The sequence below is a fragment of the Trichomycterus rosablanca genome, chromosome 4, assembly GCF_030014385.1.
Source record: "Trichomycterus rosablanca isolate fTriRos1 chromosome 4, fTriRos1.hap1, whole genome shotgun sequence".
Taxonomy (NCBI): Eukaryota; Metazoa; Chordata; class Actinopteri; order Siluriformes; family Trichomycteridae; genus Trichomycterus; species Trichomycterus rosablanca.
Window position 1 is genome coordinate 42,048,173 of NC_085991.1, and position 27,195 is coordinate 42,075,367.

The 27,195-nt window shown below is 39.6% G+C and overlaps 1 protein-coding gene across 2 annotated transcripts in view; it reads right to left on the reverse strand.

Moving 5' to 3' along the window:
* The window catches only part of si:dkey-172j4.3 (diacylglycerol kinase delta), a 122,493-nt gene that overhangs the window by 28,119 nt on the left and 67,179 nt on the right, over positions 1-27,195 (reverse strand). The window contains exons 1-5 of one of the 2 annotated variants that reach the window (XM_062993339.1): positions 22,288-22,455; positions 3,943-4,053; positions 2,363-2,443; positions 789-893; positions 40-172 (exon numbers count right to left, since the gene is read on the reverse strand). In XM_062993339.1, coding sequence (XP_062849409.1) covers positions 40-172; positions 789-893; positions 2,363-2,443; positions 3,943-4,053; positions 22,288-22,455 — 598 coding nt within the window. Of the gene's footprint in view, positions 1-39; positions 173-788; positions 894-2,362; positions 2,444-3,942; positions 4,054-22,287; positions 22,456-27,195 lie in introns of those variants that run through there. The other variant, XM_062993338.1, reaches the window with a different exon arrangement.

Genomic DNA, 27,195 nt, shown 5'->3' on the forward strand with positions numbered 1-27,195 from the left:
TCACCAGTACTATAGTGTTTGTGACGTATGTGTGGCTACCTTCACATGATAAGCCATGAGATGTGACTCCCGGCAGGGCCTCTCGACAGACGTTACAAAAGGTAGGCCGAGCATGAGAACATGCGTACCAGTTATGCATCCCAGAGAAATGTTCCATGTTAAACTGACTCGCCTGCAATCACACAAAACACAAAACACACCAAAAGTAAACGGACTGAACTGTGATTTAAAAAAAGTACCAACATTCTTTAAACTTCGATTCACTGACATGAAATTCAGCAACTAAAAACAGAAATGCAAAATGCAAAATCTTTAGGGGAGGATTATATTCGTATTTTAAGATTTTAACCCGTGATACAGTTTTACATATCTTCGGATGCCAGCATTTTTTTATCTTTCCATGGGAACCCAGCCAGAGTCACTATTCTGCTGTCATACAAAAACCCCTTCAGAGGCCTCTTCTTCAGATGGCCCTTTCAAAAGCGGCCCTTTCCAGTTTATTACCATCCCTGGATTGTTCTGAGTTTTCTGTCTTTATTTTTAAGAACTTGCTTGTGGCAGGCTTGTGGGTTGAGCCTCTTTGTGACAACCAGTTTTCATTTTTACTCTTTCCCTTTCCTTTTATCCACTTTGCTCCTGATGGTTGTTCCGTTCTTTAATTTTCAACCTTGTTTCTGTTATTTAGACCACTTCTTTATTCCCCTTGCCCTTTTTGATGTCTTTTATTTTTTAATGAAAAAAAAAATAATGATAAATGATATATTGTTGTATTTTTTCCCAAAACTGACCTCATATGTCTCCCATTTCTGTACAGACTTCAGAGCTGTGATCCAGTCTTCCATCTCCTTCCTGCTCTCTGCACACAGCATCAGCTTACGGAACGGTGTGATCACCTGAAAATGAAAGAGCACAAGTGATTATGTGAGCACAAAAGAATGACTGAAGCGTTCCGTCTTGCTCTTTGGTGTAAGTAGCCTATGACTAAAAGAACTGCCCAGCCACCATAGTTCCTCATTGAGAGGGTGAGAAGGATTATCCAGGATGGCCCTAATTTTGTCCTTTATCCTCCTCTCACACTCTACCTCCACACTGTCCAGCTGCAGACCCACAACACAGCTGGCTTTTCTTACCAGCTTATTTACTTTATTGGCATCTCCAGCCTTGATGCCACCACAGACTGATAGAATGCTTTCAACAGTCTATTGGACACATTGAAAGACTGACAGTCTTGGAAGTTTAATAAATTGTGACAAAACAATTTCTCTCTATGGAAACCACTCGTTCTTATTTGGTGTTTTGTAATTTTGAGGCTGGATTACTGCAACTTCTCCAAACAGGTCTCTCCATGTCCACCATCAGACCACTGCACCTGATTCAACACCTGATTCAATATGCAACCCAAGTGTTGCTACATCTTCCCACTTCTGCATTGGACCAGCCCGACCTACCTTAAAGCACTGATAAAACCCTGTTCTGTACCATGCACTCTTTAAAACACAAGTCTGGCTAATTTTGATCCACCCATAAAAACTCAACAAGGACAGACCTCAAGGGTCTTCTCTTCACTAAGTGATTACATAGAAGCTAAACTTTTACTTACTAATGTCAGTGTTTAAAAATATATAATCTATATATTCTTCTTATTCTTGTAACAGGATTTCAATTTTTAGACTGCTGACATTTTAGACTGTTGATTACTTGAACTAGAGTAAGAAATATGTACTATACATTTCATATTTAAGTAAGCCTTTCTGTAAATGTTTCTGGATAAGAGCAAAGCTATACAGTTTGCTGTAAATGTAAACTGGAACACATACTTCTTTGTCCCAAAAAGAAAAATGGGGTTTTCTATATGTTGTTTATTTTGTGGCATGGTCTACTCATTTCTCATTTCTGTGCCTACATAATCCTACTTTGATTTTACCCATTAACCATTACACAGGTACAAACTGTTGGAAGATGGATGACACTGTTCACAGAGAGGCAATCTGGACGTTGCCATGGATTCTGATTTTTTTCTTTCAAACTTTACAAAGAGACCATTGTTTCAGGTACTTCCTTATGGGTGCACTCAAACTAGCCACCTTGGATGTAATAGGGGCACAAACAAATCACAAGCTATAGTCAGTTATAAACATTATCAAGGATTTGGATGGGTTTGAGAGTCACTTTGTGAATGAATCAATCAGTAGGTTTAAGTGGTGGGTTTGAGTGGCTTGGTGAAGGTAACTGGGTAAATATGATTAAGGGTAAGTGAGCAGGTACAAGAATAAATGAAAGAAGAGACAGGGGAAGTTACATACCATGAAGGGATGAATGAATGAGCGAACGAGCAAACAAACAAATGAATGGTGGTACTTACAGTAAAACTGTTGTTGATGTTCTTGGTGCTGGTCTCTGCCACACTGGCATCAGACAGGTCCACCTCATCAAAAATGAGAGACTGCAATGACACAAACAGCTAATCACAATTGTGGTTCTTACACACTAGGATAATACTAGGCTACAGAAAACAAAACCTCACACTAATTTTTTATAAAAAAAAAAAAGATTTGTACTGCTATACAGAGTCTTGGTCGCTACTAAGAGCATTGATGCCCTGAATGTCTCCATTATAGCAGATTGTACCAGCTAACACACCGAATGAATTAAACCTGTGATTTAATAACAATAAATGATTGTTATTACTAGGGCTGTCGTCAATTGTGTTAATTAACGGGATTAAAGCATTAAAAATGTAATCGTGATAAAAAAAATTAATCGAGAATAAAAATTTTAATCAATTGATTTTTATTGTCTAAGTTTGTGCCACTTTAAACATACGTCACTGTTTAACGATAACACCGGTCTTTTTCCAGTTTGCGGTCGTGAGTTACAAATTACTCGAGCTGCCGCTCAGATGGCGCAGCAGTAAAAACACACGCTGCAACCAGAGCTAAGATCTCGAATACATCGTATCGAATCTCAGCTCTGCCTTGCCGGCTGAGGCTGAGCGGCTACATGAACGATTGGTCTGTTGTTCAGATGGGCGGGACTAAGCCGGATGGGGTCTCTCTCTGTCAGACTGGTGCAGTTACGACCTCCGCTGGCTGATTAGAGGCGCCTACACAGAGATGAGTAAAGACTGCTCTTAGGGTGTGTCTCTCCGTACACAACGCTAGGTGGCACAATACTCGTCAATGTGTGGGTGATAAGATGCATACGGCTTAATGCCCACATGTTGGAGGAGGCGTGGGTTAGCTAAGAGCTCCTCGGTCAGAGCAGAGATCGTCATAGGCAGAGAGGAAGCATGATGCAATTGGGCAATTGGACGTGCCAAAGGGGGAGAAAAAGGGGAGAAATTTCCATTTTTAGACTGCTGACATTTTAACAGATTCTCACTTTTGCCAGATAATGTTGCCAGACTTGTCTATACAGGCATTGGCTGGCTTTCTAAAGATAATTTAGATTTAATAATTTTATCGGAATTGTATTACATTTTTTCAAATGTATTCCCTCAGTATTGCCAGTTCACTTGGTTATGTGTGTTGTGCTGGTGGTCACATTGTGTAATTGTGTAGTCTTAGTCTTTATCCCTTGTCTTGTTATTGGACCCTTATCTTACTCTCCATCCCTATACTGTATTTGTGTTTTACCGCTGCGCCACCTGAGCGGCATTTTTTTAAACAGATTTTCTTGTTAAAAATAATTTGTTTGATTCAAAATGTACTATTGTAATATACTAGTGTAATATATTGAAAAATTAATGACATTTATTGATTGAGATTTTCATATTGTAATTATCACCCTTCCATCCCATGTAAGGCAAATTCTGAATCTGAATAAGACTCATTACTCTCTTTATAGTAAAAAAAAAATGGACAAACAAACTAAAGAAATGAACTAAAGTCCACTCAGTGAACTCTAGTATGCAGCTGATGCCCCTGCCCCATTCACTGTTACCTTTGAGTCCTTGGCGTAATAGAGGGTTCTGCCTCTTAACTTGAAATACCGTCTCTTCCATCTCTGAAAGGAGCTGGTCTGTTTCAGCAGGATTCCCTCCTTAACACTTTTCTACAGAAAAAAAGAGTGAAAAACAGTGAGATTATAGGTACTATGGGTAATTATGAGAGATTAGCTTGTCTGTGTACAGTACACATCTGTAGGTGAAATGTCAAAGTAATGTTATAGCACTGTGGTTTAGAAACTGCTTTACAGGCTTCGAGTCTATGTTTTTTTTTTCATGAATTAATTTCAGACTATAATACAAAACCTTCAAGAACTGATGACACCTCCAACAGTGTCACCAGAGTAATATTAATATTTGAACTTGTTTGACTAATTTTACATTATTATTACACTGCAGAATGTGGAAAAACTTGTCCAAACAACATTCCTGTACCTGTAAGGATGTTCGAATTTCCCTAAAGCTAAAAAGCTTAATCATAGCTATTTAAACTTACAGTAATGCAGTTAATGCACTTGGCAGTAAGTGACGGAGACGTTCACAAGTCACAAAATACGAGTCTGAGTCAAGTCATGAGTCTTTAGACTAGAGTCTGAGCAGAGATGAGAACTCGAGTCATAAGTAAGTCGCACACACAATGACTCTGACTCGACTCGTGACTTGCAAAAAATGACTTGTGGACAGCAAAAGTCAGCAACATTAGTTACGTGTGAAAATTATATCATCCAACATCATTCTGATCATGTCATTTTCTGCTCTCCAATAACGCTCCAGCCGTCTTGACCCACAACACACGCAATGGCTAAATGTTCCAGCCAGCTTCCGGCGTAGTGATGAAGCGTCACTCCCTACTCCCTCCTATATGAATCTCACTTAAAATGGTGGAATACGTAGTGCACTTCACAGTAACAGATAATGTGAATGGAACGGTCCTACAGGATTGGTGCTAAAACGCTTTCTGAACCAATCAGATGATCGTCAATGAAACGCCTGATTGGCTTTCTAACGAGTTCGTGTTTTACTTCACAACCGGGAAAAGTTTGGAGGTTTTTAATTATAAGCACATTTACAAAATAACGGATTATATTCCTAATGGGACACACAGTTATAAATTTAATAGCATCATAAGAACATAAGCTGAGGTAAGCAGTATTATGGATTTTTTGCTGTGTTTGGGATTTTGGCCGCTGTGCCGTAATTTGCAATGAAAACAAAACCTGGCAGTTTAAGCTTTTAACTGAAACCTAGGAAAGTAAAGGCACTAAGTAAAATGGCAAAATACAGTCGCTTGTCGCAAGTCTTTAGACTAGAGTCCGAGTCAAGTCACGAGTCAATATAATCTAATTTCCGTAACAAGACGGTACCAGTTAAAAGCTTAAACTGATACGTTTTGTTTTCATTGCAGAACAAAAGTGCGTGATAAATCACGGCACAGCAGCCAAAATCCAAAACACAGCAAAAAAATCATAACCACTGCTTACCTTAGCTTATGCTCTTCCAGATGCTATTAAATTTATAAGCGTGTGTCCCATTAGGAATATAATCTGTTATTTTGTAAATGTGCTTATAATTAAAAACCTCCAAACTTTTCCCGGTTGTGAAGTAAAACACGAACTCGTTAGAAAGCCAATCAGGCGTTTTATTGACACATCATCTGTGTGACGCAAACTGAATAAATGCAAATAACAGCATAATTAAAATCAGAAGGTCTGATTGGTTCAGAAAGCGGTCTTTCAACCAATAGCGCCACATTCTGTAGGAGTGTTCCATTCACCGTAGTTGTTCCTGTAAGTGCACTACGTAGGGCATTCCACCATGTTAAGTGAGATTCAAATCCAAAGGTAATGAAAATGTTTAAATGAAGTGAACTTGTCACATGTAACTAATGTTAACACATGCTGACACTAGCAACTCTCTGTTGTTTACGAGTCCTTTTTTTGCGAGTCATGAGTCGAGTCCGATTCATTTTAAATGAGTCCGAGTCAAGTCTGAAGTCGTTATGTGTGCAGACTCGAGTCCCCATCACTGGTAAGTGAATGTTTAAATTTACCGGACAAAACATAAAACACTATTATGTACTTTGTATCTAGTGGTCATAAAAAAAAAAAAAAAATGAGACTAAATAAACAAATAAATAAAGTCTTCTTAATGTATTCTGAGCAGGTATCAGCACCAGTCACCCAAAAGCTAAAGAAATTACGTACCTGCACTTGCAAGATTTATAGTTTTTAAGACTGGCCGATAGCACCACTGAGAGCGGAATCCAGATCTAAGCCATAGTGAGCTAGTGTAATAGACCGCTGTGCCTCATATCAACTGTTCCAATGGTCCTAAAACACAGGATCTCGTAAAAATAATATAGAATTCTAATATACACTATAATGACACATGAGAGTTTTAAAGCTTTGCTGGTAAACCACTTCTGTACTCTACAAAGAGAACTAAATAAAAAGGAACAACAGAAAGATAGTATAGTGCTAGAAAATGGGACCCTAAGGTCAGAAAGCACTCAGCTTGTTACTGAGAAAGAGCTGAGCATGTGTGTATGATGCGGCTAGGTCAAAATCTTCTAAATGCTTAGCTGGGTTGACATGTCAGAAAAAGGCCAAGGTCAAAAACCACTGTGGAATATGCATAACCTTTGAGCCCTCAGATGGCACTGCATGAGAAACCATCATGCTACTGTGACAAATACTGCCACATTGGCTTGAGAGTACTTCAGGAAATTGTTGTCACTTAACACAGTCCACCACAAATGCAACCTAAACTCTGTTACCCAAAGAGAAAACCGAACATCAATTCTACCCAGAAATGGTGCTAAAGGTTCATCTTAGATGGGTTTATAGACATTTAAAACGTTTATGGTGGATGAGTCCACGTTTTAGGATTGGGATCAAAGCTCTACATGCAGAAAACAAAAAAAACTAGGTGCAAAAGCCAACACCTGTCAATGCAGTAAGGTGATTCAGTGCCCACAGCATGCATGATTGGCACATGTGTGTATGTTCAACTGACAAGGAATCATGTTTTGGGATTGTAGCTCAACATATGCTGCCACCACGGCAAAGTTTATGTTTCTTTTTACGCAAGGCAATGACAGGCCTCATTCTGCACATGCTTTCCATTTCCATAAAAGGGTGTAAATGGTCTGCAACAATGCTTAGGTAGGTGGTACGTGTCAAAGTAACATCCACATGGTTGGCAGCACCCAAGGTTTTCCAGCAGAACATTGCCCAAAGCAGTGGTCGGCGGTGGACAGGGGTCAGTATGGGCACCCTGACTGGTCTGCAACTATGCAGCCCCATACGCAACAAACTGCCATGCACTGTGTATTCTGACAACTTTCTATCAGAACCAGCATTAACTTCTTCAGCAATTTGAGCTACAGTAGCTCGTCAGTTGGATCAGACCACACAGGCCAGCCTTCGCTCCCCGCGTGCAACAATGAGCCTTGGCCGTCCATGACCCTGTCGCCGGTTTACCACTGTTCCTTCCTTGGACCACTTTCAATAGATACTGACCACTACAGACCGGGAACACCCCACAAGAGCTGCAGTTTTGGAGATGCTCTGACCCAGTCGTCTAGCCATCACAATTTGGCCCTTGTCAAACTCGCTCAGATCCTTACGCTTGTCTATTTTTCCTGCTTCTAACACGTCAACTTTGAGGATAAAATGTTCACTTGCTGCCTAATATATCCCACCCACTAACAGGTGCCGTGATGAAGAGATAATCAGTGTTATTCACTTCACCTGTCAGTGGTCATAATGTTATACCTCATCACGGTATAAACACTTGTATAAACCATGTTTGTCCATGACAGGTTATTAAATTCTAATCACACAAATGTGTGTGTGTGTGTGTGTGTTTTAAAAGCTTTAGGAAGGTTTAATCTCATTGTGTATTCCCAGCAGTGTTGCAACATCATACACACACATATGACTCAGAGCTAGTTCTCACAATGACGCACTAAACTTTCATTTTTGCACTTCCTCCTCTGCCCCCCCCCGTCTCCTCATTACCCCATCCATCACTTCAACACCCCTCTCTTAATCTCCATCAACCCATTCCACTTCCCCTACTATTTTTACTTCCTCCAGCCGTGCCCTCATTCTTCTTTTCTCCTTTTGCTCGCCTCCATGCCCTCCGTGTCTCCTCTGAGAAAACATCTGCAGTGTCCTTGCATCAGCTAAAATGTCAGATCCCATAATGCCATCTTCTGAACTACTGTAGCGTGGGCTATTAATCTGCAATAACCAGACTCGCTGCTAACAGCTCTTTGTGGCTTTTATTAGGAGGCTTTTTTAAGCAGACAGGTGTGCAGTGCAGAACCACAGAACAGAACCAATCACACCTGGCAACATCAAATCACTCCAGCACCCAAAACTAACAAAGCATGAAAGGGTTAAGCACCCATAATATTTTGCAACACTTAAGTATTTAAATATCGTTCATCCCTGCACCAATCACAATCAGGTGGGCATGGCCCCAGCACCTACTGATGTTCCATTTCTCTGTCTGACCAAAGTGCCCCACTATGTCCATGAAACAGCTCGGTGGCCCGCGGCCAGCTCCCTGAGCAGAAACGTCCACATCATGGGGTAGCAGAGCAACCAGTGCACTGACAGCAGCAATTCTAGTGTCCAAACTGTTCCCGAACAGTTTACGAAGGCCAGGCCATTCTGCCCAGTCCGCTAAGCATGTAGCTAAATAGTCACCATGGGGAATCATTTGCCGACATAAGTCAGCCCATTGAACATGGTGCTCGGTCCCGTCCATTCACTGGCGAGCTCTTGTAAGTGTTCTTTCTTGTGGCGATTGCCCCAGCACCTACTGATGTTTCATTTCCCTGTCTGACCAAAGTGCCCCACTAAGTCCATGAAGCAGCTCGGTGGCCCGCGACCAGCTTCCTGAGCAGAAACGTCCACATCATGGGGTAGCAGAGCAACCGGTGCACTGACAGCAGCAATTCTAGTGTCCAAACTGTGTTTCCGACCAGTTTACGAAGGCCAGGCCATTCCGCCCGGTTTGCTAAGCATGCAAGCTAAATGGCCACCATGGGGGATCGTCTGCCGACATAAGGCAGCCCATCGCATATGGTGCTCGGTCTCATCCATTCACTGGTGAGCTCTGGCGAACGTCCTTTGTTGTGGCGATTGCGGCCCCTGTTGTTGCCATATCGCTGATGAAGGTTGTTCCGCTGCTCAGTTTGCATTTGCTTAAAGTACGCTTTCTACTGGCGCGTTATCCATCGCCCTGATGGCGCTGTCACCGGCAGCTGATTTAAACTAGCCAATCCAGTGTTTTTGAGATGTGGATGAAGACATGGGGTGAGATGAGACTAGGATCAAACACAGTTTTTAACAGTTTCTAGTTGTGTGCGGCAAACACTTTATTATTGCACCACTGTGCTGCCCTTGGGTATTATTTAAAGAGTCTGTACATTTCAACTCATTAAACTTAAATTATTAAATAACCAAATTTTAGTGAGACACAGGCTATCATCACATTCCCAGTAAGTCCATGATTATTTCAACTAGACTATGCTTGTTCTGATTTTGCAGGTGCCACAATATTGTTGCTTTGTAGACATAGAGTGTATGTGCTTGACTGGCCTGCCTGTAGTACAGATCGATTTTCTATTAATCAGACAATAGCAAACACTGACTGTTGAGCAACCGAAGTCTAGTATCAACTGTTTTCTTTGTACCAGGTTCTTGTTTTTATTGCATTTATTGCAATATGTCTTAACTTTCCTTAAAATGGGGTTGGTAGTTTCTTTGCAATTAATTATTTAATGTTAATATATTGTCTATGTGTTGTTGTGTTGTTAAACTGCACTTAGGAAATTAAAGTCAAATTAATTTGATGCACCTTTATGAGCCATTATTTAATGCCTAGTTCACACTACACAATTTTTACCCTGATTTTTGTTCGCCGACTGGTCGGCACTAGATTTGCCGGCTCGGGAGCAACTCGCCAAGCACTCTGCAACTGAAGATAATTATCTAGCTTGCTAGAGAGTCGGCCGACTGGCAATGAGTGCAGTGTTGAACAGCCAGTGAGAATGCAAGATACGGGGTGAGGGGAAACGCAGGGGAGGAGTGTAAAAAGGTGGGACAGGGGCATAATATAGTTTATATCAGAATACAACGGCACACACACAAGTTTTACAGTATTTCTGACCTTATCGTTCTCTACAAAACATAACACCAGCGTTGCATTGCAAAAAATATTTATTAACCTCCAACTCACTATAGAACAATCCATGCTGGCCACGTAGCCAAATCCACTCAGATTCATTTATTTTTCCTATTTGCTTTTACGCTGCACATCAGAGCACAAACTTTGATCACTCGCTACTTGTTGACGTGCATTTTTGGACATGGTATCATTAAACCTCTCGTCACTTCTCGCGTGAGAGAAGCTCGCCTGCGATTCCAGTTGGTGATAGATGGTGTAGTGTGAAACCCCCCTATCACCTATCAGTCATGTACTGTAAAAGCCACACCGACTTGAAAGACTCCCGATTACAAGAGATCCAGTTGTGTAGTGTGAACTGTACAGCGACCTGACGACTTGGAAAGTTGTTTAGTGTGAACTTGGCATAAGTGGTTGTCTTGCTAGCAGACGCTGCACCATTCCAGAAACAGCTTGTGTTTAAAAGAAGCTGTGAATCCAGCCAAGCTTCTAATGTTACAGATTACATTAAATAAATCTGCTGAAGCACAGACTGTATATGTGACAGCTAACCAAAATGTAATTAGATGCATTTTCATTGTGTGGTGAGATGACTCATGTACCTGAACACAAACAAATTGAACACAGTGTATGCAGTGCGCCGAGTGCAAACAGATGAACTGTCATGTAATGAGTGTAAATATTTGTCTGGCATGTATTTATAGCTTCAACTCACATTAAAAGTAAGAGCAGTGGTGGAAACGTTTATTGGCTGTTTATTTTTTCTGTTTTAAAGCTCTTTGCTCAATAAATGAGAATGAGTCCTGGGAACCTAGATTCATGGTTCAAATTACAGGTGGATTGGTGGGGATGGGTCTGACCATCCTAATTAATACTTGGAAATCCCAGAAAGAGGTAGAAACAACAGTTTGGGGGGTCATTAGTTAGCTAAATTGTAACGTCAGGTAAAAAAGTTATAGGAAGTGACAGTGCAGGGACAGGACAGTGCCTGGGGGTGGCCGAAACAGCCTAGCCAATTGAGGGCACAGAAGAAACAGATAGAAACAGAAGGGTTGTGTCAGGAAGGGCACCAGACACCACCATAATTGGCAGTGCCTGCACCACACAAAATTGGCCATTTAAAGTTTCCCAGGAGGGTAAAAGATTAATGTTGGTGGGTTCTTCAACGCTGTGTAAGGACCTTGGCTAGTAGCTAGTAGATCAGTGCAAGGCTCTCCGTGCGCGAATACTGGCCTTATGCGCGAATTGACCAAACGTGTGGGCAAATAAGAAGGGGTTGGTGTACTGCTCACGCGTCGGAGGGAGTGTGGGGCAGGCGAATATACCCTCTTCGGACACAACCAGAGTCTCCAGCAGCGGAAGACGAATTGACTACATTAAAATTGGTAGAAAAAGGGTAAAATGCATAAACAAAATAGGAAAAAATTGTGTAAGATAGACAGGTGCTGACACAGACGTAGGAATGCTTAAAGGATATCCTTAACAAAGCAAACACAGAAAAATCCTTTATTAAATATTGCCCTCCTTGGATAAAAGTACTTTCATGTGACAACTTTCTGCCACCTGATGCATATCCTTGTAAAACTGAGACAGAGTTGAGATAGCCAACTGCTATAGATGGTAAATACATTTTCTATATAACTCCTATAACTCCAGCCAGTGTCTGATAACACCTGCTTTTAATACAGCTTTATATAACTATTATTATTATTATCATTATTATTATTAGGAACAAGTGGCTTTTATAATCAGGTATTGTGCCACACCTGCCCTGATCAAGGTTCTCCCACAAGTCAGCACAAAATCACGTGATGACTTCTTTTTGATGGCCTAATGACAGCCAATCTCACTTATCTGTCAGTCACTACAGAAACACCAATGACCTATCAGCAAACAATCTTGGCAGGCATCTAATCAGTGTGTTGAGGAAAAGGTGTGGCCACTGTTACTGTAAAAGCATGAAAAAACACGTACAAAGAGCAGATGAAACTTTCTATTTTAAAGAGCTTTAGAACTTAAAATCTACTGAAAAGAAATGATAAAAAATAAAAACTTATAATTAAAAGGTGTAGATATTGTAAATCCACCCATTAAAACCCGTTAATTATAAAATATATATAAGTATAATTTAAAAAGACACTATTTAGAATGTGTTGTACATTACATGCCACATTATGTGTCCTTACATTGTATATATTAACACATTATGTTATATTTAGTATGGAATTAAGTGCAGCTTAGTTGCTGTTTTTGTGTGTTTTAGTTTACAGTCCATTAATTCATTCTTTTACAAAATCATAAACACAACAGGCAAGGTATATAGGCCATAACATGAAAACCACCTCCTTGTTTCTACACTCACTGTCCATTTTATCAGTTCCACTTACCATATAGAAGCACTTTGTAGTTCTACAATTACTGACTGTAGTCCATCTGTTTCTCTACATACTTTTTAGCCTGCTTTTACCCTGTTCTTTAATGGTCAGGACCCCCAGAGAGCAGGTATTATTTGGGTGGTGGATCATTCTCAGCACTGATGTGACACTGACATGGTGGTGGTGTGTTAGTGTGTGTTGTGCTGGTATGAGTGGATAAGACACAGCAGCGCTGCTGGAGTTTTAAACACCTCACTGTCACTGCTGGACTGAGAATAGCCCACCAACCAAAAATATTTCCAGCCAACAGCGCCCCCGTGGGCAGCGCCCTGTGACCACTGATGAAGGTCTAGAAGATGACCGACTCGAACAGCAGCAATAGATGAGCGATCATCTCTGACTTTACGTCTACAAGGTGGACCAACTAAGTAAGAGTGTCTAATAGAGTGGACAGTGAGTGGACACGGTATTTAAAAACTCCAGCAGTGCTGCTTTGTCTGATCCACTAATACCAGCACAACACACACTAACACACCACCACCATGTCGTTGTCACTGCAGTGCTGAGAATGATCCACCACCTAAATAATACCTCCTCTGTGGTGGTAGGGGTCCTGACCATTGAAGAACAGCATGAAACCATGCAGAGAAGCAGATGGACTACAGTCAGTAATTGTAGAACTACAAAGTGCTTCTATATGGTAAGTGGAGCTGATAACATGGACAGTGTGTGTAGAAATAAGGAGATGGTTTTAATGTTATGCCTAATCAGTGTATTCTTCAGTTCAATATTCAGTGGTGCTAAACCAAATCCAAACCTGCAGGGTAATTTACCACCTTAACTAAACTGTATTTGCAATCTTAATTTTATTCTTACAGGCTTAATACAGAATTAACATACAGAAAGAAAAAGTGATACGTTACGGGTGAATGTCAGGAGAAACTCACCAGTTAAATCAAAGGAACACATTAAGATTAAATATTTGCTCTTGCCTGGTATGATTTGCTTTGTGTCATCTGCACTCTAAGCACTGTAAGAGGACAAATAGACACTGTTCTGCTCTATAGCGATTGATAACTTGTTTATGTATTGTGGTGTCTTTCTTTTTCAGACCCTACTGGAAGAATGTTAGAAAAATGGTTGTAAATAGTGACTGCAAATTACTGCTTATGACCTTTAAAATACTAAATTGTATAGTTCTTGTTTATATTGCTGATTTCCAAATGCAGTATAGCCCACTCTAGTAACTTATTATTTAGATAAGGCAGGATCTCTTGTAAACTATTTTATTTATTATTATATTTATTTTAATCGCCCATATTTTCTGTAATAGTGTACCACATCAATCAATCATCAATCAGACATCAATCTTTAGAACTTTAAATCTAAATTTTAAAATGATTAATTTGATCTTAATTTGAAAACAAATTCTATTTGTTCAATTTGGTCATTTCAAAGCCCTTGTCATGATCTGAATTAGTATAATTATAATACAGTATTACTAACTATATACAAAGTGTGTTTTATAACATTTAAGATGATGTTAGTGTTTAATTATTTTTAAGTTGGTGTAGGCTATGTAAACTAATTCAACACTCATGTATTAAACATAAAACAAACATGAAGTAACTGACCAACAAACCTGAAGATAATTATCTTTTAATTATAAACTATAATTTGTCTGTATTTAGTAATTATACAATCAGGTAATTATATAATTATAGAATTTATGCTATGAGAGCTAATGTACAGAGACACTCATGTTTCATAACTCATAATTGTATTTGGTTAGTTTGGATATTCTGAAGAAATACAATTCATGGTTGTTAGGAGTTGGAATCTATCTTATGGCAATTAATATTAATAATAATAATTATCATTCTAATAATATGCTTAGTAATATTTATGGCCAACAATAAGTATTTCGAAAATTACGATAAAATTAGATACAAAAGTGTCGTGTGTGTAACTTGCACTTTCCCATAGATCATTAGGGTATGATAAAACATTTAACCAAAGAGGCTAGATCTTTTACTTACTAGTCCAGTATATTAACCACTAGGCTACAACTGCCCTAAAAGGTTGCTGATTCAAGCCCCATCACTGCTAGGTTGCCACTGTTGGGTCCTTGAGCAAGGCCCCTAACCCTCAATTGCTTAGACAATATACTGTCACAGTACTGTAAGTCACTTTGGATAAAAGCATCTGCTAAATGCTAAAAATGTAAATCTGCAGTGATATTTCATAATAAAAAAAAAGATTTTACGGTAGCGGTAACTTCTTAGTTGTAGTGACTTTCTTTACTTTTCTGGCAGATGAGATTCCTATCTAATCTTCACTTCTGCACCTCAGTTGGAAAAAAAACCCCAAACATCACATAGCCTGTTAGCAAAGTGTCTAACAATCACAATTATTACTGTTCTCGTTAAGTTTTATGTCTTGCATATGTCTCGGGCATCATTTTCCTACGTCCATTATGTTTCACTGAACTTTAATTTTTGGTATCCTGCCATAATCAAGTACTGTCTTGAATAACAGATGATTCTCAGCAGAGCTTCTTAATATTCATCCAGTCATTTTAGTATGCAGTGAAAATTAAGGCTACAGCCAGAGCAATTAGACCAAACGTTTATGCTAAACTCTCTTTTAGGTCTAGTAATAAACTTAATGAGGTCATTACTGCCCAACTGATACTCTGCCTATGAGTGTGTGTTTGAAAATGATGAATTTGAAATGGGGATCATAATAATTCAAGGATGTCACAAGCCTGACCAGAACAAGTTTCACAACATACTATGATAAACACAACCAAATACTAGTGGTGGGTATGAATACATTTTAACAAATCATAATACTAATAAAATCTGTAATTTTACTGCGGTTTTGATTATGATGTGCAACAATGAAGCTACAGTATAAGAAGTTTGTTGGCAATAAGTAAATATTTCTGGACATAAGTTGACTGCAAAACTTATTTCTTGTTTACTTCATGCAAATCAGTAGTCTAGCATATGACTGGGGCTATACAAAATCTGGGATCCACCTTTTAGGCTTTTTACCAACTGCTATAGTTTAGACCTTGCTATGAGATGCAACCTTTCCTGGCATATTGTGTTATGACGTTTTTTTTAAAGGTTTCAGTGAAGTCTAGCAGTGATTATAAGTTCTTGTGTGTTTGGCTGGTTGGACACATTTAGTGACCATTTAAAATAACTTAAAGGTGGTGAGTTAGTGTGTGTTGTGCTGGTATAAGTGGATAAGACACAGCAGTGCTGCTGTAGTTTTTAAATACCGTGTCCACTCACTGTCCACTATTAGACACTCCTACCTAGTTTGTCCACCTTGTAGATGTAAAGTTAGAGACGATCGCTCATCTGTTGCTGCTTTTTGAGTTGGTCATCTTCTAGACCTTCATCAGTGGTCACAGGACGCTGCCCATGAGGCGCTGTTGGCTGAATATTTTTGGTTGGTGGACTATTCTCAGTCCAGCACTGACAGTAAGGTGTTTAAAAAACTCCATCAGCATTGATGTGTCTGATCCACTCGTACCAGCACAACACACACTAACACACCACCACCATGTCAGTGTCACTGCAGTGCTGAAAATGATCCACCACCCAAATAATACCTACTCTGACTCTGCTGGGAGAGTCCTGGCCATTGAACAACAGCATGAAAGGGGGCTAACAAAGTATGCAGAGAAACAGATGGACTACGGTAATTGTAGAACTACAAAGTGCTCCTATATGGTAAGTGGAGCTGATAAAATGGACAGTGAGTGTAGAAACAAGGAGGTGGTTTTAATGTTATGGCTGATCGGTGTATACACACACACATTATACATTATTCAATATGTTACTATATAAGTTTTTTTTTATGTTTTCCTGTAAATTGTCTATTGGCATCAGAAAACCATTACTATGATTAAAAATAACACAAAAAACTGGAAAACTAATATTATTGGTTAAATCGGCTTCTTTGGCTATCTTTGTTTATAAAAAAAGTAGCATATTTTATATTAAGAGAAATACCTGATTATTATCTGGACCATAAACCATTAAAGGGTTAAAAAAGAACTGAAGGCTTGAAGTGCCTTTAGACACACTGGATTTGTTCAAATGTCCAAATTATATGCCAAAATCACCTGCAGTACAGAATTCCTATGATGAGAACCTCAATACCTCATACCAGATTTTTCTCTTATGTTGATCTGCTTGTACTTGTGACCAAATGTGTGTCTGAGTGAAAGTCATAAATTCTTACAGGTTGTAAATGTGGTGAATCCTAGTAGCTGGAGGGTAAAATAGCAATCTCAGCATTTAAAAAAGTATACAAACCTCAGACAGTCGTCTGGACAGGAATTATTCAGTATGACCTTGTACGACACTGTCTCATTTAGTGTAGTTAAACTGTGATGTATGCACTTTGTCAGAGGCTACAAAATCATAGTGCCAACTTAGATATCAGGCTTTATATGCAGTACATAAAAGCCAAGACCTTGATCATCAGCTGGAACAAGAACTAATCAGTGCTAATCCTAATCCAGTGCTTATTTAGCTAATCCACCAGACAGTGCAGCTATAGCCATGCTTTCTATTTTTTTTATTTATATATATATGCTTGATATCCAATTTGTGGAATATTTACACGTTCTAGACTTAGTAAGCCAAATTAGCCGAGACAAAGCTGATGCTGCTTTAGGAAACCAGGAAACCTTTTTGAAGATGTCTTTGTTTATGAGCCAAAACCTTAAATATTTGTTTGTTTTCTTAGGATTTTAACATAATGTCTTACACTTTTGGTTACATTCATGACAGGAACGGTAGTTACTCATTACACAAGATTCATCAGTTCACAAGTTTTAACGTCAAACACAGTCATGGACAATTTAGTATCTCCAGTTTACCTCACTTGCATGTCTTTGGACACTGGGAGGAAACCGGAGCTCCCAGGGGAAACCCACGGGAGAACATGCAAACTCCACACAGAAAGGACCCGGACCTCCCCACCTGGGGATCGAACCCAGGACTTTCTTGTTGTGAGGCGACAGTGCTACCCACTGAACCACCATGCCGTCCCCTTACATATTGAAATATGAGACTTTAACATTTAATTTGCTTGAGTTACAAAATATGGAGTTATGCAGCTATAGCAGACTCAGCTCTTCTGCTGAGAATTTTCTCAAGACTTTTGTGTGTATGTGAGAAGTTGTGAGGTCATGCACTAATGTTGGATTTAAGGTCACGGCTCTGGGCAGTTTCTCCATGCCAAACATGTCAAGCCATGTCGTTATGGACCTCACTTTGTTCTCAGGGGTCAGTCATGCTGGAACAGGCACGGCTTTGCAACAAAGCTCCAATGTTACTGCATTGTAGAGTCTGAAAAACTCTACCCCTACTAATTGATTTGTGTAAGAACAAAGCCAAAAAACCTGTGTTAATATAAAGTGTATAAAAGCACTTAAACTATATTTAATAACAAAAACAAAAGTGGTTCAATACTTGTTTCCACCACTCAAGCTACAGTGTCTGATGGCAGCTTTTAAGTACAGTATTTACTGCTTTGCTTGGTCATATAACAGCCAACAAACTTCTTGTTCCTCAGCCTTTGTCCCATTTTTCGGTTACGGGGTCTGCATTTCCGGCTTCTTCCCGTTAGGGGTCGCCGGCTGGATGCCCTTCCTGACACAACCCTCCCTATTTTATCCGGGCTTGGGACCAGCACTACAATGCACTGGTTTGTGCATCTAGCGACTAGGTATCTATAGGATAATTCAGTGTTTCCAATTAGCCTGGTGGCATGTCTTTGGACTGTGGGAGGAAACCGGAGCACCCGGGGGAAACCTACGCAGACACGGGAGAACATGCAAACTCCGCACAGAATGGACCCGGACCGCACCACCTGAGGATCGAACCCAGGACCTTCTTGCTGTGAGGCGACAGTGCCCATACCAGCCAACAAACATGAGGCAATATTATAGGAGCATGGTACCTATAGTGCCAACCGTCTTTCCATAACAGCAGTATAAAGTTAAATGGCTTATATGTTTTTTCTATATGTCTCTGGTCACTGTAGACTGCTATGTAAAGCTCCACCCTCAAAGATCTAGGATGTCTTATTTCTACAGAATGACCCGACAACCCAACACTAACAATTTAAGTCTGACTTCTGAAGTTAAAGTAAACCAAACCCATTATTAGCATCTTGAAATGATTAAATATTTAATATAATGCTTTTGCTGACACCTGGTACTTTATTATTCAGAGGCGAATTCCTTCTAGCACAGAGATTAGAGACTGTACCTACAAGCAAAATGAAAGTTACATATTTTGCATTTCTAGCTATTTGTTCTGTATGTAGTTAGTCTGGAATTGGAATAACAATGTTACTCATGTTGTGTTCATTACTGCTACAATTACAATTTCAATAGGAACTGAATGGATTTGTTGTCTAACAGGCACTTCAGGTACTAAAATTACTTAATAGTTTGTTTAAGTTGGTATTATTATACTGCACTGTAAATAGCATAGGTGGAATGAGCCAAATATTTTAAGTAAAGGTATTGTATCTAAAAATAATAATACAGGTCAATACTTGTTAGACAGGTTTTGATTTACACTTGAAAACAAATAAATAAAACACTGTTATAATATATATATATACCCAAACTTTGCATACTGTGAAACATAATCTAAATAAAACACAGCCAGATAAACATGGCCAAATGTCAGCAGTGGTCTTATGTAAGCAGTGGTCTCATATGCTAGCAAGTCTTTGGACTGTGGAGCTCCCAGAGGAAACCCACACAGACACGGGGAGAACATGCAAACTCCACACACAGAGGACTCAGAGCGCTCTACCTGGGAATTGAACCCAGGACCTCCTAGCTGTGAGGCAACAGTGCTACCCACCGAGTCACCGTGCCGCCCGAATAGATACTTAATATATCTTAAATCACAGAGGGAAGAAATAACATGATATGGATAAGGTGATAATAATGAATTACTAATGGATAAGGTGTCACTTAGCCTTGAAGAAAGTTTAGCAGGCTGAAAATGTCCCGGTAAGTTCACTACTGTTTCAAGTAGGGATGCACCGATCCGATATTAAGATCGGATATCGGTCCCGATATTACCAAAATGAGATGGATCGGATATCTGATAATTAAACCGATCCATGGGGCCGATATACGTTCACTTTAATTCGTTTGCGACGCATGCTAAGCCCATACAGGACGCGCTGCTGACGTATGGCGTTTAACACAAACAAAAACAGCAACATGGAGCGAGCCAAAGAGTCAGCTGCATGGAGGTATTTCACTTGCTTGCTATGCCAACAAGTTCGATGGCAACATGTTTATTACTCAGGTTTAGCTGCTATATTTTATTTTGAATTACTGTTTGCACTAAATATTTACGGATAAGTTTATTTGAAAAAGTTATTTAAGCTACTACTGTTTTTCTCATTGTCAGCAGCTACATTATGGGTGTGTTCGAAAACCTAAGGAGCTGCCTTGCTGTCTTACTGTCTACATAAGCGGCTGCCTCAGTAGAGAGGATTCTAATAAGTCATCAACTCATAAATCAGGTTATTCGAACGCGTTACATAGCGATTCCATCGGGTTTAGGATTTAGCATCTTGCCAATAAAACCAATGAACTGAGGTAGCACAGCGTTAACGCTAACGTCAATATAACATTTCCCTTCATGTACCGATAACCGTTACATTTCCTGACAAGCTCGAACTTGCAAATAAAAACACTCGGTACAAGTTTATACAAGTTAAAAATCAGTAATATTTTATTTAAGTTTGATAATAACTCCATTCGTTTCTCCGCCCCGTCAAGCCATGTTTATTTTTCTGTAAGAAAAGCGCATCTGACCCGCAATGAATGCTGGGATTGCTTTGGTCACCAAGGCAGCGTCGGATGCTCACTCGTTGAGTGAAAATAACATTGAAATATTAAGTTTTATTATGTTTATTATTTTATTGACAAATAAATAGCAGTTCAGTACATTTATATCTGTGTTAATTATATTTTGTTTTGCAAACTTAGTAATGTTTAAGTCGATCCTGATGCCTTTCCCACATAATAAAGTATACGGTTTATTAATTCAACAGTGGGTTCGGATCGGTATCGGGTATCGGCCGATATGCAAAGTATATGTATCGGATCGGTATCGGAACTGAAAAAGTTGGATCGGTGCATCCCTAGTTTCAAGTACCCTCGAGTTGGAGATAATGACCGTCACTGTGGTTCACTGCAGTCCAGAAGCCTTAAATATGGCTTTATAACCCTATCCTGACTGATGAATTACAACATTTTTCTCCGCTCTGTGTTAAGCTTATTGGACTTTGACATTGCATTCCTATAGAAATGTTAAGGTAATGTATTGACCTTGAAGCAGAGTGACTTGAATGTTCTACAAAGCTAAAATCAAGTCTCCATGTGTTTAATTTTGGAATTCTGCCATTTCTTGATATAAGTACAGTGGTACCTTGTAACTTCAGTGTCCCCTAAACTCAAAATCTTGACTAGAGCGGTGGGGTAAAACTTCATGTGAACATAAGACAAATCTGCATGTGTGTCAAATAACTGTCAAATTTACTCTAAAAGCATCCACATGTATCTGTGTTCAGCTGAATGTTTTCACTGTTTCACTTTTAAACTTTGTTACAGCTCGGGGTGCTGAGAAATTGTAAGAATCAGCTTTTCCAAGAGAGTCTAAAATGCTTATCATTAAAAAACATAATGTAACTTAATGTATTAAAGAACAACATGGAAACACTAAACCTCTAATAGTTATTACTGCTTTTTTGTTCTTTCCACTAATTAAGAAGCATAAGAAAACAATAAAGAACTGCAGGTTTTATTGTATTTTTGATTGATTCTTAACTGTTTTAATTGTATTTCAGTGTTTTTATATTATATTGTGTTATTTTCAGTGTATAAGTGTCAAAAACAACCAAATAATTTTACATTAGCCTAAAATATATGCCGTTCCATGTGACCATGGAACGCATTAACAGGTTTCCCAAACATCCTTATGGAACAAAATACCTTAAAACTCAACGCCTTTTAAACTCAACGCTTCTCCCAGAACCAACTGACGTTGAGTTTCAAGATACCACTGTATTGCTTTTATTCCACTAATTATTAACTGTGCTGATTTGGATGTAGGATTCCCTATTCAGTACAAAGCTCCTTTATTTGTCCATGTCAAGTGGCTGATTAAAAATGTATTGAGTGATAGCGATCAGATTGTGTATGAATGTGTGTGAGTGTGTGTGTAAGTGTGGAGAGAGAGAGACAGAGACAGACAGAGAGAGACACAACAGATTCATGCAGATTGCTGTCGATTCCTGTAGGCTTTTCATTAATGCTACTGTTATCAGATCTGCACCGTGAAAAAGACTACACACACTTACTCACTTAGCCATACACACTAACACACTGCAAACAACACACCCAGAAACCATAGCATTTATTAATGGGCAGTGGTAGCTCAGAAGTTAAGGTACTGGTCTAGTGATTTGGATGGTTGCTAGTTCAAGCAATGCTTTTAATCCTCAATCAGTTTGTATTAGGTCACAATTAAAAGCTAAATGCAAAAACAATAATGTCCAAGTAACAATACTAAACAACATGTGTTTTATAGATTACCTTGTAGCCTGGCTAAATACATTTCTAAAGCAACTTGTCCAACACTGATTGACACACACACAAAGCAAACGAACACATTTCACCCAATGCCCGCTTCTAACCTGTGAGTCTTCACCGGCATTTCTCTCTGCGCTGGTGTAAGAAACGTGGCCAGAGGTGCCCTCCAGATAATCCTCTTTTCTGAGATGGCCCTGGTCCCCCTGAGCTCCACTGACACAGGCGAAGGGGAACGGCAGGCAACACACTCCGCCTGGACACAGTCTGGCCATGGCCTTTTTCGAGCCAGCTCACACACAGCATACACACGGCGTTGAGCCGAGTCTCACACTGACTTCCTTCTCTTTAGACATACAGCATAGACACACCCTCTTCACAAGAAACACCTCCTCTTACAGGTGAGACGGTACGCTTAAAGATCCTGCTGGTACCTAACACCACCCACTCACAGACCAGACATACACAGGCATGTTGGTTTTCCTGTCTTTGTAGGGTTTTACTATTGACTAATGGATTAAGTGTAGTTAATAATGCTGTGCCCACACTTAACCCTTACAGTTAACTCAGTGCTCGTAAGGAAATCTTCCAGTCCTTGGTTTCATTTTTCATTTTAAGAACTCACATTGCCTATAAAGGGTCAAAAACCTGCACGCACACACTAAGGTGTACAAAGGGAAAAGGCTATAAATACACACAGATAAACTGGTTTTGCTGGCTCAGATAACAAACAGATAAAAACAGAAACACACTCCTGTTGGCCTTCCACTGCCGTCAATCAAACCCCCAAAACCAGGACAACGTGAGCCTAAAGGCATGATAATAATTATGAAAGAATATGTGTAATGTGCTGCTTTGTGTATTTTTCACATTGCTGGGCATGTTAATTACCAAATTACTGACAATCCTGAATAAATTAGGTTCACAACTGTGTAGCTGTAGTTAGATGGTTAATGTCATGTTATACCAGTATAAACTGTTATATTACACTGATCAGCCATAACATTAAAACCACCTCCTTGTTTCTACACTTAATGTCCATTTTATCAGCTCCACTTTTCGTGTGTGTTGTGCTGGTATGAGTGGATCAGACACAGCAGCGCTGCTGGAGTTTTTAAACACTTCAGTGTCACTGCTGGACTGAGAATAGTCCACCAACCAAAAATGTATCCAGCTAACAGCGCCCCGTGGGCAGCGTCCTGTGACCACTGATGAAGGTCTAGAAGATGACCAACTCAAACAGCAGCAATATATGAGCGATCGTCTCTGATTTTACATTTAAAAGGTGAACCAACTAGGTAGGAGTGTCTAATAGAGTGGACAGTGAGTGGACACAGTATTTAAAAACTCCAGCAGCGCTGCTGTGTCTGATAAACTCATACCAGCACAACACACACTAACACACCACGACCAAGTCAGTGTCACTGCAATGCTAAGAATGATCCACCACCTAAATAATACCTACTCTGTAGTGGTCCTGTGGGGGTTCTGACCATTGAAGAACTGGGTGAAAGCAGGCTAAAAAGGTATATAGAGAAACAGATGGTCAGTAATTGTAGAACTACAAAGTGCTTCTATATGGTAAGTGGAGCTGATAAAATGGACAGTGAGTGTAGAAACAAGGAGGTGGTTTTAATTTTATGGCTGATAGTGTATATAGGCACAGAGAAGCTATGACACAGAGTTTTATGATGTTATGGAAGTAAGTTGGTGTTTGTCTATTTGAACTGGCCTGGTTACCTTTATACTATTCATTAATTTACATGTTCTTAAAAATATTCTAATGAAATGGCACCCTTTTAGTAATTATGATTGCTGACACAGTGGTTTAGTGTGTAGCACTGTCATGTCACAGCAACAAGGTCCTGGGTTCGATTCCCAGGTGGAGCAATCTGGGTCCTTTCTGTGTGGAGTTTGTGAGTCTAGGTGTGTGTGTGTGAGTGTGAGAAAGTGTGTTTGTCCTGTGATGGACTAGTGACCTGTCTGGGGTGTTTCCTATCTAGCGCCCAGTGAATTGCACCCACCACGACCCTGAGGATAAAGCGGTGTTAAAAAAGACAATGAATAAATATACAGACCATACATGATATGTATGTGGACACCTGACCATGAGCGTGTTTGATATCTTTTTCAAAACCATAAGCAGTAATATGGAATCCACTTCCCACTTTTTACCCACTTTTACTTTTTTAACCCTTGTGTTGTCTTATGGGTCAAAAATGGACCCACCCATATGATTATCAGCAAATAAGATCCTCTCATCTTATTTCAGTCTGAGATTTGACTTTTCCTAGAGTGACCCCAGATATTCACTAAGGTTGTGATGAATGACAAGTTGTTTCTTTATGCAAAATAGGTTTGGGTTTTAAAATGTAATCAAGCTAAGTTTAGTCAAAACAGGGCATTTTTGACCTATAAGACAAAGTGAGTATATAGAAAGTTAAGACTACACAAGGGTTAAATCTCTTTTACATTTACATTTTTGGCATTTTATCCAAAGCAACAGTACTATGACAGTATATTGTCTGAGCAATTGAGGATTAAGGGCCTTGCTCAAGGACCCAACAGTGGCAACCTGGCTGTGGTGGGGCTTGAACCAGCTTGAACCAGCAACCTTTGGATTACTAGCACAGTACCTTAACCACTAGGCTACAACTGCCCCCTTTTTACACCTTTCTTTCACACTTCAGTATTTCAAAATGCAAACACATTGGGTGTGACTTACACAGTGACTTTTATTCACCTACTAAGAATAATTTGGTCATCTGCTATCAAAAACCTTGTCATTTGAAACATTTTTGAAAGATCCTCCTGGCGTCTGAACATTTTTAAGTCATTAAACTTGTGTGACATGGCCTCTTAAACCCTAGTATTTATTTATGTTAGGAGTTTGGAATGTTCACCCCAAGGTTGTGTAGGTTAGTGTACTAAGTATAGCCAGTCTATGAATAGAACAAGTTTGACTACACCCATTAAAAGGTAAATAAACATCAATAGCTTGTCTAGGTCTTCAAAAGAACTGTCACTGTGCGCTGAATAGAAGTGTTTTGGGTAGTCAGATACAATCCAAGAATCACCATAACAAAGATCATAAGAAGCTGCTGGAACACAGGAGATCCTACTAAGAGCCAAGTGAGGATATGCTGAAAGGAGGTCAAGTAGAAAAGAACCCACTGTTCCAGCGTTTTTCACTGTCCATGTTATCAGCAACAGACTTGGCTGTAGGTGGGATCAACATCTTATTAATTACAGATGTTATTCAATGTACTTTTAATGTGCGCAGTCAAACAAGCCCTATTTATACACTGATCAGCCATAACATTAAAACCACCACCTTGTTTCTACACTTACTGTCCATTTTACTGACTGTCCTCTCAATGGCCAGCAAATAGCTGTCAATCAAAACAGGATTCAGCCTTTCGACTGATCCTCCAATCATCTTGCAGAAGCTCCGCGTCCAAACCCGCCCACGGCTCCATTCACCCCCAGAGATGCTCAGCGTCCAGGGGCGGGACAAAATCCTGGCATTTATCCAATGACCGGCGAGTTTCAAAGCAATGAAAAAAACGTTCCATGCAGCCCCATAGAAGTGAAGAGACGCTCAGCTTCTACGGGCAAATGCATTGACGCTGCGGGAATGTATGAGAAGTTAACAAAATCGAGTCAGTCTATTTGTGATAAGTAGCTGATTCTGAACGAACTCGTCTTCGAGATGAACGTGTTCTAACACATTTGTAGTCAATGAAATGTTAACACAAATGTACATATTTGACCATTTAATTTTTGACATTGTAGGGGAAGCTGAGCTTCCCTTGCAGTCTTAGAGAAATCGCCACTGGTCCTGACCATTAAAAAACAGAGTAAAAGGAGTGTATGGAGAGAAACAGATGGACTACATTCAGTAATTGTAGAGCTACAAAGTGCTTCTATGTTAAGTGGAGCTGATAAAATGGACAGTGAGTGTAGAAACAAGGACGGTTTTAATGTGCACAGAGAAGCCACCAGCTGTATTATAAACACTACGACACACATTTAAATGATATTATGGAATGTAGTTGATGTATTTATATTCCTGACTCAAAATAATTTACATTTTATCAAAATAATTCCCATAAACCAAACGTAACCTTTTAGTGTCTTTAAAACATTTAATTTCCCCTTCAGCCACTAGAGGGCAGCAGCAGTTGAAATTGGGATTATAAGACCACTGCAGTCAATTTAAAGTGCCTTGTCAGTAGTAGCTCCACAACACATGCCCACACACACACACACACACACACACACACACACGTCCGTCAATTTTTATACACACAATCAAACATGCACAAACCCCAGCTATCAATGTTATACTACCTATGTTCATATAAATACATAAACGCTTAATCAATACTAAGGTCCATGACAGCCTGATGGCATGAGGGGTTGTCATAGCAACAGGCCAAGTTCTCTACTAGCCCACGACTGAACACTTTTAAAAATATAAGCATGAGCATGCACACACACACACACACACACACACACACACACACACATAGAGAACACATGACCCAATGCTTTGCTTTATATCTAGTGCACTCTGCCCAGTGGTGGCACTGGCAGACTGGCAGTACTCAGAAACATATGGGGCTTAAAGCGGGTTAATCTCTTTTTGCAGCACCTCATACAACACACACACACACACACAGAGAGAGAGAGAGAGAGACAAAAACACCCAGGTTTGCTGTATCTCAGCAGAGTGTACAATCATGAGGATGCTTATTACCACCAATTGGATTCTTATTTGAGCTCTAATGTGCCAGATAATAGTCCATCCTTCAATCTGCTCCCAATCTATCAGAATGAAATGTGAATCAGGCTGGCATTCAGCTGAAATAGCATAATGGGTAAAGGAGTTAAAATGAAACTAGAGGGCTGCTTTATACAATCATTATATTTATATATCATAATTTTTACTTTTCGACGTGTGGCTTGTTGTTTTAAAGACTTTCCCTGAGTTGGTGTCCATGATCAGTCTC